This window comes from Vitis vinifera, chromosome 9 (assembly GCF_030704535.1).
Source record: "Vitis vinifera cultivar Pinot Noir 40024 chromosome 9, ASM3070453v1".
NCBI lineage: Eukaryota > Viridiplantae > Streptophyta > Magnoliopsida > Vitales > Vitaceae > Vitis > Vitis vinifera.
The window spans coordinates 6,636,999-6,649,448 of record NC_081813.1 but is presented as its reverse complement, the minus strand read 5'-3'; the positions used below and the strand labels follow the sequence as shown (position 1 = coordinate 6,649,448).

The 12,450-nt window shown below is 32.4% G+C and overlaps 2 protein-coding genes across 2 annotated transcripts; both read right to left on the bottom strand.

Moving 5' to 3' along the window:
• Positions 1-1,012: 1,012 nt before the first annotated feature.
• LOC100261053 (uncharacterized) lies at positions 1,013-2,647 on the bottom strand. The gene is made up of 2 exons (XM_002268199.5): positions 1,509-2,647; positions 1,013-1,409 (listed from the first exon to the last, which is right to left on the bottom strand). The coding sequence occupies exons 1-2, from the start codon at positions 1,675-1,677 to the stop codon at positions 1,180-1,182; spliced, it is 399 nt and encodes a 132-aa protein (XP_002268235.1). The 5' UTR covers positions 1,678-2,647; the 3' UTR covers positions 1,013-1,179.
• Positions 2,648-3,933: 1,286 nt separating this feature from the next.
• On the bottom strand, positions 3,934-9,987 carry PLD (phospholipase D alpha; the record flags this gene model as incomplete). The annotated part of the gene is given in 3 exon segments (NM_001280968.1): positions 3,934-4,542; positions 4,804-6,706; positions 9,902-9,987. Coding segments are annotated over 3 exon segments (2,423 nt in total), but the record flags the coding sequence as incomplete, so codon positions are not given.
• Positions 9,988-12,450: the final 2,463 nt, after the last annotated feature.

Genomic DNA, 12,450 nt, shown 5'->3' with positions numbered 1-12,450 from the left:
AAATAGAAAAATATCTATATTGCTCATGCGTCAACTTCCTTTCCAAGTCTTGTTTGGTTGGGTGCTTGTGCAACCATTGAGGGGATTAAGTATATAATTATAATTTTAAAAATAAAAATAAAAAAAGGAAAATTAGTGTATGCCCACCATTTTTTTATAATTATATAAATAGCCAATAAGTTGACTTGAGTTCACTCATCCTCTTCCTCTTCATAGAAGCATCTACTTGGAACATTTCACTCACCCACACTACTTCTTTGCTTCTATGCCTTTTGACCGTTGTTTGCCACGTGTCCTCCATTTTAAATCTCTATGAGTGATTAAAATTATTGACTGGACCATGTATGATGTACGAATTTCTTCATGATGCGACACATAAATCACATGTACATGTGATGTGGTCCATTCATTTTCATGGCTCAAATAATTCGAAATTTGATGCATGGAGTGAGTTGTCATGTGGGTGTGTCTAGAAGGTCATCATCTAACATCATCATATAAGCATACATCAAACTCCACATGTATCTTGCTCCTATCTTGACCAATTTTTTAAAAAATAATTAAAGGCAAATAATTTAGAATAATTGACTCTAAAGCTATGTTTGGTTATAAAAAAATAATAAAAAAATATTAATTTTCTCATTGATTTCAACATAAAAAATAAAAATAAAAATAAAATATAATTAAAATTTATATTTTGTAAAATTATTTAATCTTTAAATATAAAAAAATAAATAAATAAATAAATTTGAAGCAACATACAAAATAATTTATTGCTTTCAAATTTTTTATTTTTTATTTTTTTTTTATTTTCTTCTACTTTTTCTCAATATTTTTTTCCCTCATATTTTCTGGAACCAAACATAGCCTAAATTTTTAGATTTTTTCTTTTTCCTATGATTCCAGAACCATTCAGAGGAACAAATCAGGGAAAATGTAAAATATTATCCAAATTAAATAATGTCTAAGAAAAAAAAATTGGCAAGAAATTCATCCAGTTTTGGAATCCAAATTAGCCTGGACACAAATTTGGGTCAAAAAAAAATTTGCCCCAAATTTTCATTAATTAACAGCCACAGATTTATACAGATACGAAATATTTACAATCCACCAACATTTCTCACATTTTCTTTCATTTGAGCCCCTCCCCGCCACCGCCCGCGGCGAAAACTGCAGCGATCAGTAGGAGCAGGCCATCCGGTGAACGCGATCCCGGAGAATTCCATTGTACAAGGCGGCCTGATTTTCCGGCACTTTTTGAATTTGGGGAATTTCATTTCTGCATGGTCTTTGAACTCTGGAAAACTTTTTCCTCTGCTCTTGCCTGAATTCCTTGCCATTCCCACTTGGCTCCTTCACATTCTCTGCAAATTGAACTCTCTTTTTCTTTCTCTCCCTTTTCTTTTCATCTACACACCCCGACAAGAACATATCAGAACTCACAATTCCCAGGAAAAGGAAAAGGAAAAGGAAAAGAAAAAAAAACAGAGGCCGGAGAAAATATGTACCGTTGGTTAGGCATGAGCGTAGAATTTGCTTGGGGGCCTGGGAATTTGGATTCCCGGAAAATTCTGGAGACGGTAAACTCTTTTGCCTGGAAAAAGCGAGAAAGAGTATGCCAGAAACTGCCATGGCCGTTGCTAAGACCACCCCCTGTGAGCAGAGAATAGAAGACATTTTTCTGTGTAGGCAAGTCGAAGAAGAAAAGAAAACAGAGGAGAAGGTGTTTGGCGAGGGAGAAAAAGAGGGAGGTGCATGACGATAAATATATTGACTATTGAGAGATTAATTATGCCGTAATTAATATAAATTGTAATTAATGAGCATAGCATGAATTGGACATGTGTCTATGAGGCAGAAATTTCATTTTAGTAGAAGAATTAATGGGTATTTGAGTACATGTAGGAAAAAAATCAAGACATTTATTATTATAATTTAATAATTTAATAATTTAATAATAATAATAATAATAATAATAATAATAATAATAATAATAATAATGAAGGAGGTAAGGATGGGGATATGGGTGAAAACTTTTTGGAAAGAGGGTGAGTTGAGTTTGGGAATTGGGCCCTCACGGAAGAATTAAGAAGGGAGAAGATGCTTTTGGAGTGATGACGTCAGCAATGAGGTTAATTTATTTCTTTATTTGTTTTTCATTATTACTAATTTTCTCATTTTAAATCAATAAAAACTCTATCTTATATTTCGACGACTATCTTCAAGAAAAGTGGTTTTCTCTCAAAAGAAAAAAAGACCCGTTTGGCAAAAACCATTTTCTATTTTTTGCTTTCAAAAGCAGAATTTAGAAAACTTTTTTTTAATTATTTTTATTTATTTATTTATTTATTAAGTGCTATTTTAAAATTAATAATAATATATAATCACTAAAAATAAAGTATTAAACATAAAAAATATTTTTAAATATATTTAAAAATATTTCAAATTCTAAAAAAAATAGTTTTTAAAAACCATTTTTTAAAACGATTTTACTTACTAAACACAACCCTAAAATTTAGGGTTTTTTAAACCAATTTTTTTAATTTGGTAATGGGTAAAAAAGAGAGAAGAAAAAAAAAAGGTGGAATCTTATGGTATTTCATAGGTCAAACGTAAAGTCAAGTAACACGTATATTATCAATTCAAAAAAAAGAAAAAGAGAATCAAGGAAGGAAGGAGAAGACCAAGTCGTCTAAACAAAGACAATGTCCACTTGACCACGTATTTAAAAATTATTATTTAGTATTGCATTAATTAAAATTAATTATTTTATATATACTTTTCCTTAAATATAGTTTTTTAGAAGATACCTTTTGTTCTGACATTTATAGCTTAATTTTAGAAATATAATTTAGTTATATTAATAATAAAATTAATTTATATTAAAGTAAAGCATGAAATGATAATTTATAATTATTATTTACAAACATATTTATTTTATATTAAATTAATTTATATTTTTTTTAGATAATTTATATTTATTTTAATATAATTCAGTTATAGCTTATATTGGAATTTGGAGGTGGACGTTAGAGCTTTGAAGACGTGGACGTGGAAAATAACAGGCCGACTGCTGACATCCACGTGTTCTATCAGTCATCCGAAAACTCAGGGAACATGAATATATCCTTATCCGTCCTCGCACGTTACCATGAATTCACACTTGGATTTCCGCCACCTGTTCTTCTGGCTGTGAATGTTGTGATTCTCGTTCAGCTCCCCGGTAGCGTAACTCGCCTGTGACTTAATGAAAATGAAAAGTGAAGCTGGCAGGGGGGAAAGAGACACGCGTTGTGCACGCGGAAGATGGGTGCCGCTGTTCGAATCAGAATCAGAGAATGAGGGCCGTCGGATCAACTATTTTGGGGTTGTGTGCATGTGAAATCCACGGGTGTCTCTACCGAGTGGTCATGTGTTCAATAAATCTCCTGTCACTGTCCCTTTAATTGAAATATAAAGCACCTATCCACGAGGAGATGGGACGATATACTCCAGGACAATGTCGCTATCCGGGTTAGTTTTGCGGGTCAACAATGCTCTCATTTATGTGATTCCCTCCACCAAAGCAAACCAGCAACTCCAGCGCTTGCACCATGGATGGTTCAGAGATCGCTGTTTTGGCTTAGTTGTTAGGACCTGTTTGATCGGGGCCCCATTCCGCCTAACATACCTGCAATTTCCAAATTCCAATCATAATTCACCGACATGTTGAAGGTTGAGATCATACTATACACTATTTTTCACAAATGCGGGTGGACCAAGGCCTAACCACCTGAAAGCAACAGCCGAAGAACCGAAATTTTCGAAAGAAAGCCTTTTAATTCAACAACAGAAGAAATTTGACATTAACACCATACAAAACAATATAATTCTTACATAAACCAGATAAGAGGTAGCGAGCATCAAAATCAAACATCACAGCACCACCAGATATCTCTAGAACCACCTGATATAAACATTCCTTGCAGAAGAAATATAATATCTCTGCCAGATACTGACACAAAACATGTTTTATTACTCTACTACCATCAAAACTAGTAGTATAAACCCCAGAGAACTAGTTATAAGCTGTTATTACTGTCCAAGTAGAACCAGGTAGACGATTCCACTAAGTTGTGAGGATTGGAGGCAAATATTCGGACTTGGTGCCAAGAACGCGGGCCTTGGTGTCGGGGAAAAACTCAGCTCCTGGAAGCTCTGTTATGTCTCCCCCACAGGAGACCGCTATAGGGTAGCGGAGGAGATGACCAGGGAGGTCATGCTCAAGTGTCTCGCTTGCGTACAGATCCCAGTATTTTTCAGCGATCTGGTTCACCTTTTGGATGCACTCCTTGCTTTCTGGCTGGAGGAAGGACTCATCGAGCATGCCAAGGTGCTCGTACCACAATGACATTCGGAAACCATGGATCTGACCTCGTGCTGGCTGCCTGCTTGCCAAGTGATATGGTTGGTATCCTCCCATGGCTATCTCGGAGTCTCTGGCACCATCCATGGATCTCTGGTTGATGTTGGCGGATCCGATTATGATGTATTCGTCATCAACTGCAAAAAAATTTGAACCCATCATTAAAGTATCATTCAAGCAAACTTTGACCCAGTTTTAAATAGCCAAAAACCATTTTTAGACAACCCACCATAAAAATATCATCAAAATTTTGTCAAATAGGAAAGAGACTAAAGCTGAAACCAAAATGCAAATTTGAAAATTGGACTTGATCCAAATGTAGAATCATTGAAGTTCATGTGTTATTTTCAGAAAATGCACAAGTCCAGTAGAGAGGTTTATATTGTGCCACCACTTACCAATCATCATCTTGGCATGAACATAAATCATGAAACGTCGGGCCTCCTGGGCTCTACTGTAGTCTGTATCAGGCTCAGGATGCTCTGAAGGTTCATATTCTCCACTCTTCTTGACCTCCCGATTTCCAAGGCAGAAAAATGTTAAATAATTTCTAGGGTCATCCTCAATACCCTTATCAGCAAGAGCCTTAATGATATCTTTATACATCATCTCCATTGTCCTCCTCTGCCAATCTAATATTGCCTGGACTGATCCACTCTCTGGCATACCCTCTGGCCACATTGGAACTACAATATAAACAGTGAACTTCTCCCCTGCCTCAATCTTACTTGCAATCTTCAGTGAGAGTTCCTTTGGAATCAGATGCAAAGCACCAACGTCTTCAATCTTAATGCCCTCATCAGGAGCCCAGCCAAAAGAGCTTCCCAGAAAATACTGATTTTCAATATAAATGAAATCCTTTGCCCGTCGAATAGCATTAATATAAGCATCCTGAATGCTCCGGTCAATGATATTGTCCTTCCCACTGACAAGCCCAGCTCTTGCTGCCTCTTCAGGTGTCTCAGGGAAGCCAAAGGCAGCCCCACCATCAATAGATCTGAATAACTGGACGTTCCATACCTCCTGGTCATCAGGGAACATAACAGGAGATGGGGGAATAATAACATCATCAAGATCTCTCAATTGAAGAAGTATATCCTTCCCACCTTGCTTTCTCCATCTCTGCTCAAAATTAAAGAGGACATCCCAGGCAATAGGTCCTTCAAGTCTGGAATGGATATCATGCCAAGGCTCCCTTGGTCCACCTTTTTGGATTGAAGCACCTTCAAAGTTTGGCTGATGGAAATCGTCATGGTGTGCTGTGTCTAGTGTCCTGAAAAGTGAATGGAATTGGGTATCATATCTACCATCACAGAGATCGATACCCCCAACAAAACTTACAATCCTCCTCTTTTCTGATCCTCCACTGGGCATCTCGCTGTCCACCACAACAATCTTCTGGTGATGAGTGAACATGGTAGAAATTTGTAAATCCTGAACTATACTTCCACCATCATCAGGATTGCGGGGGCACAATACACAGTGTACATCAGTGTCGTGAAAGTAATGTTCAGTTTCTTCGTCATGGGTACCCATCAAGCCATCCTTTTTCAGTAAAGGAACAGACGTTCGATCATCCCAAACAAGCATTAGAACCCTAACACCTTCACTTGCCTTCTTCTTAAGCAACTCACCAATGGTCAAGTCTCCTCCTGGTTTTGGTCTCCTTGAGTCCCGCACCAAGGTGATTTCTGTGTATACAGACCAGCCAGTAATGTAGATCAAGTGTTTTGCGTTATTGATTGCATCAAAGACATCTTCCCAACATCTGCGGGGCTCATAGTACTTGCCATCGGCGAGGGGTATTTTTGGGACAAAATTATCTGGAACATGAGCATCTTGGTACAAAGAGACGTGACATCCTTTTCTCTGTGAAAAGAATGTGAATGGAACCCCAGGAAATTTAAGACTTCTAATTCCCCGACCCCAACTACGATCTGCAGTGACTTCAAAATATTGTAGTTTCACATGGATCTTAGAACCTCCATGTATAGGCTTCAGCTCTTCATTAACAATTTCTACCCATTTATCTACTTCCTCTCCCCCTAAGATCTCCTGAATAGGTACAGATGCTCTTCCAATCAAAGTCGCCCCAATGGGATTGTCATCTTTTACAGTGAATATAATATGCCCGGCCATATGGGCACAGTAAATGTGAAATGATTCATACCACCTGGGATTGGAGGGTTCATTTTCTATCATCCGAGTCCTCCCAACTCTAGCTCTTCCTATATCAATAGTTGCATAGAGTTTAGAGGTTCCTTTGCCAAAACCGACAGTCTCCTCAATGTTCTCCACAAGCTGCAAGAACGAAAAGTGATAAAAAAAAAATGTTTTGATAGTTTGAAGAATGAAACTTCAACAAAGCAAACTCTATTCAGTCACAAAGCATGAGCTGCAGTTTCAAATACCAAGTGTCAAAGCATGGGTCAAAAAAATAAATGACAGATATTAATAATTCTAAGAAATCCAATAGGCTACATTTGGTTCCTATAAAATTTGAGAGAAAATGTGAGGAAAAGAAAATAGAAAGAAAAAGTAAAAGGAAAAAGAAAAAAAGTGGAAGTCAATAAAAAATAGATTTGAAGTCAACAAATTATTTTTATGTATTACTTCAAACTCATTTCACGTATTTTTCCTCTTCTATGTAAAGATTAAATAATTTTAAAATGTATAAATTTTTAACTAATTTTGATTATTTATGATTTTCTTTAGTAAAACCAAACATGAGAAAATCATTTTCCTTAAAAAAAGTTTTCTTTCCTTTGTACTTTCCAAGACCAAACATAGCCATAAATTCTGCAATGCATGAAGTGAGCCTGGGAAGAATCATACACACAACTCTATTACTGGACAAGCATGGAGCACAGAAAGATTTTTTTTTTTAAAAAAAGAGGAAAATAACACACATGCAATAATATTCCTATCATAGAAAGCTACAGTTACCATATGTTTCAGAGACGACCAGAGTCATCGATTTTATGTTTTTCTTTACAGCAAAGAATTAATAGTTGGTACATCAGATGTCCCAATTCTATTGAGGTTCTAATGGAACTAATGAATTTGAAAGGCTTGTAATCCATGTGATAGAACATTTAAATAAGAATGAAAAAAAAAAACCCCTCCCAGAACAGAATAGTTGAACACTGTGAAAGAAAATACAGCAACAAGCCATTGACTAAAGTAGTAAGTGCCTCAAAACTAAACTTCTGTGTCTGTTATTTTATGCCTCTACCAATTTAAAGGAAAGGTTGAACTTCTAGGTATTAGTGATAAGAAAAATGAGATTTATATTAACAATTGCTGCTTTAGATGCCTCTCCTCCTCAAACTATCTAGAAACAAAGAAAGTTCAAAGTATATGCAAAATCATTTCTTAGATCCATTTTGTTGCATGGAACCGGGATTCCATCCTTTTTCACTCAGTAAAGGCAAATATAGATTTAATGATTAAAAAGATCTTTTTAAAAGAGAAATAAGACGGATAAGAAAAATAGATACATGTATATAAAGAAAATCACAAATTCAATCAACACCAAAGATCTTCTAGAAAATTATATGAATCTTTTTCCTACTCTTTTTCTGTTAATTTCATTACCAAAGTCTGCATGAAGAAACATGCAACCAATATGTCTGCCATAATATTTAAGCAAATCAAGTAGTGATGAAACAATATATCAAAATTGAAATTTATTATCATTTTTCCTTAAACTGACTTAGCATGTTGTTTTTGAAACAGTTCACAATTTTATTAAACTTCCATCATGTTGTTTTTGAAACATTTCACAATTTTTTTTTATTTTTTATTTTTGATAGGAACATTTCACAATTTTATTAAACTTCCATCTGGCGTAAGTAGAATAGAACAATATGTGAAACACTGTATTTCTTATGTTGATTAAACTGCAGAAGATTAATCAGTTGGCATAAAAGCCTAAGGCCCTGTTTGGTGTGCTTTTGATCATTTTAAAGCTCTTTTTTACTGCTTATAGTGTGTCTAGTTACAAGTTGACCACTTAAAAGTAGAAGAGGTTTGAGATCTAAAGCAGTTTTCAGTAAAGTTACAGTGTTCTGCTTTTGCAAAAGAGCTTCCAGGGAAAAGTTTCAGAATTTAAAATTTGCTTTATATTAATTGAGTCTCTTCTTTTCATAGATATTCTCAGAGAAACTACTGCTTGGCCAAACAGGTCCTTAGGCCACCACATTCACGATGGACAATAAATACATAGTGCAAACTCTCAAACATTAACACATAAAGAAGGAATGCAGTTCATAATTACTGCACAATGAACTCAAAACAAAATCATATTTGAGCTCCTGCAATACAATTAGGCAACCTAGTGAATAAATCCGGGACCAAACGTCCTACAGGAATGGGTATGGTATTACACAAACATTTCAATTTTTTTTATTAAAAAAAACTGTCAGAATTGAGTTTCAAAAAAAAAAAAAATAATGATTTAATATTAAGAGCTAATAGATTAATATCAGATTGCTGGTGGTCAGATAATTCCGGTAGCAATAATGCATCTAGCAGGCACTGCCATGCCATGAAGCAGATAAATGAAGCCAGCAGTACAAACACATGGGACATAAACATGGCCCAATGATGCTGAAGATCCCACCACAAATGCACTATTTTTTTATCGTGCAATAATGAATTTATTATTGGTCATGGCTCAATAAGGCAGTTACACAGAATTTTCCAGGAAAAACAGGACTAGTACAAAATGAAAATCAGATTTATTTAGCATGAGCATGAAAACAGATACAACATGGAGAATCCCCATGCAAAAGAGATGAAAAATGTTTGAAAGCACATATTTGTTTATGCATGTGAGATATATTAGCTTGATCAATTTATTTAAATTTTGGAAGAAGTACACTGCATATTATCTATATGGGTTTCTATCATAAACACTACTAGCATTACTCCTCTTATTATGACATGAGTATGATGCACCTGTAGCAGTGTTCATACAACATGGGCCCCCATCAATAAATAAATGCATTTTTTATTTTATTTATTTTTATTTTTATTTTGTGTAAATACTACAAGATTGTGTGTTTTTTAACACTTGGACTCAGCATAAGTGGTTCCCATTTAAGAGAATAAATAAATAAAATACACGTCCAAGATGTGTCCAAAACGTGTCCGGGCATGCCAGGTCCAACAAGGAAGACATTCATCTTCAAAAGTGTCCCCACTACCCTTATCTTGGCCTCAATCTTTCACAGAATCCCGATCATTCCAATATGCAAGTAAAAAACAAAATGAAAATATTCAAAATTATCTAATCAAAATTTGTACAAATTTAGTAATTTTTTTTCTCACTTCTCTAATTTTATATGATTTCAATTACCAATCCATCTTGATCTTCACATATGACCACACATTATCCTTTTTCTTAAGATCAATTCTACTCTTAACAACTTCAAAATTGCAATTCTTTTCCAAATTTGAAGACAATCATACACAGAGAGTGAAGTGATATACCTTTCGGAAGAATTTGGGAGCGCCTCCGCTGTGGAGCCTGTCGATCTCAAATATCGTAGCGTGGAGCGTTCCATGAAGCGGAATCTCATTGAATTCAGACATTTCTCACCTGCAAAACACAAAAACAGAAACAAAAGTACACTTGTTTAAGATCATGAACTGAAAAAACAAACAAACAAACAGATCCGTTTGGTTTCCGAGAAAGCACGAAAAAAGGGAGGAAAATAACAAATCTCCGGCACATCTGTTGGAAACTCGGCGAGAAAGGATCAGACCATGGCTTGTAACAAAAATGGAAACAATACCTGTAGATTGAGAATAATAAGAGTGTCAAAGAGAAAGTGAAGATTTGGATCTGAAGCCAAGGCCAGTGAAGATAAGAAAGAGAAAGAGAGTGCGATCCGAGAGTAGCTCCGGAATCTGAATGCGAATGGCCACCCCAGAGAAAGTTTTAAAAGGCCATTTTTTTTTTCCTTTTTTCGGTCGTGTCGACCTTTCTTTTGTGTGTATTTACAAAAGGTGTCTTTTCCTTTTTCCCATTTGCGTTTTGGTCTTTTAGGAATTTTAGTTATGGATTTTAAAATCAATCTACAATAATTTTGCTCTGATGCCCCTCGTTGAAGTGATAGTTGATTTCTTTCTTACTTTAAAAATAAATATTATAAATAAAATCACACCTTTTTATTTATTTATTTTTTATTCTCTTTTCTTTATTATACTATGTTTCGTTCTTGAAAAATTTAAGAAAAAATATAAAAGAATTAAAAAATAAGTTTAAATTTAATAAATTTTTATAAGTTTCTTTAAACTCATTTTCATTTCTTTATGTTATAATAAGATTAAATAATTTTAAAATATATAAATTTTAAATTAATTTAATTATATTTGATTTTTTTATAGTGAAGACAAGCATTATAAAACTATTTTCCTTAATATTACATTTTTTTCTTTCCTTACTATTTTTAGAGAACAAAATATAACCTAAGTTTTTATTAAGGGTATTGAAGGTAATTGTTGGGTTTGGAATTTGGAATTTTTAAGAAAAAGAGATGGGAAAACATTTATTATTATTATGTTTGAGTTTTCCTAAAACATTTATTATTATGTTTGTTTTTTCTAATACAATAAATATTATTTTAATGTTTTCTTGAATTAACAAACTCTAAGATAATTTTTTTACTTCTATTTTAATTTTAATTTTTGTTCTATTTTCTCTTTTTTTTTTTTCCTTTTCTCTCTCTCCTTAATTTGGGCTTATATAACATCTAAACTCTAATATTATTTTTAGTTCCCATCAAATATTAAGGAAAGAAAAAAAAATGACAAGGGAATTGATTTTATCATGTCTGGTTTAATTATGTAAAATACAAAAAAATAAAATAAAAATAAAATATAATTAAAATTTATTTAATCTTTATACCATGATGGAAAACAAGTGAAATGAATTTGAAAAAATATATAAAAATAATTTATTGACTTTTAATTTATTTTTTATTTTATTTTACTTTTTATTTTCTTCCACTTTTTATTTTCTATTTTCTTTTTTCTTGTATTTTCCTTCAAATTTTTTGAGAACTAGATATAACCTAAATATTCCTGATTTATGGAATTTTTGAAAAAAAAGGTAATTTTAAAAATATGAGAATTTTAAAAATATTTTCAATTCTATGACAAATGTAATCTTTTTAAGAGATAACTTCGATCAAATTTTAAATATATATTTTCAAATGATAATTTTCATATTTAAATTTATTGCAAAATCAACTTTTATATGATATTATAAAAAAGTCTCTTATATTTAAAGTAATTTCAAAACTACCCTTTTTTAATAAACATGTTTTTAAAAAATGGTATTTTGGTTCAAGTCCCTTGAACCATCATTCCCCCTCTATAAACTTTTACATTAGATAAGAAAAATCATTATTTTTAATATATATATATAAAATAAAAAAACATAATTATAATTTTATAAAAATAAAACTTTAGAATCCGTTTGAATAAGAATATAATAATAACTTTATATAAGTTACAAAAACTCTTAAAGACTTATATTTAAATATATATATATATATATATATATATATATATATATTTAAAATAATGAGGTATGAAAAAAAATTATTATTTTTTCAAGTTTTAAAATGTCTCAAATTGATTCAAATTATTATTTTTGACTATTTAGTTAAAGAGAAAAATATAAATATAAAAAATAGATTATTTGTGATAATTAGGAAGTCTTTATAAAGAATGTATAATTGAAGAAAATTGCAATAAGAAATTCCATATAAGAAATTATTTTCATCTTAATAATAAGAACCTCCTTAGAAAGATAAAATTAAAAATTGTAAGTATAAATTATAACTAAGAAATTAATTGTACTTTCTATTTTTTATTTTTAAAATTTAAAAAATAATAGTAATTTTTATATAAGAGAACTCATAGAGGTTTAGATGATTTTAAAAATTGAGATATAAATTTTTTTATTATCTCAAATTTAAAAATTTTCTAAAATTGAATTTTAAAAAAATCTGAATAAAATTTAGAAAATA

Coding starts and splice junctions, on each gene's coding strand:
- LOC100261053 (XM_002268199.5), bottom strand. CDS start 1,677: ATGTCTTCTATTCTCTGCTCACAGGGGGTGGTCTTAGCAACGGCCATG. Junction 1,410..1,508: donor ACGCTCATGCCTAACCAACG/GTACATATTTTC, acceptor CGGGGTGTGTAG/ATGAAAAGAAAAGGGAGAGA.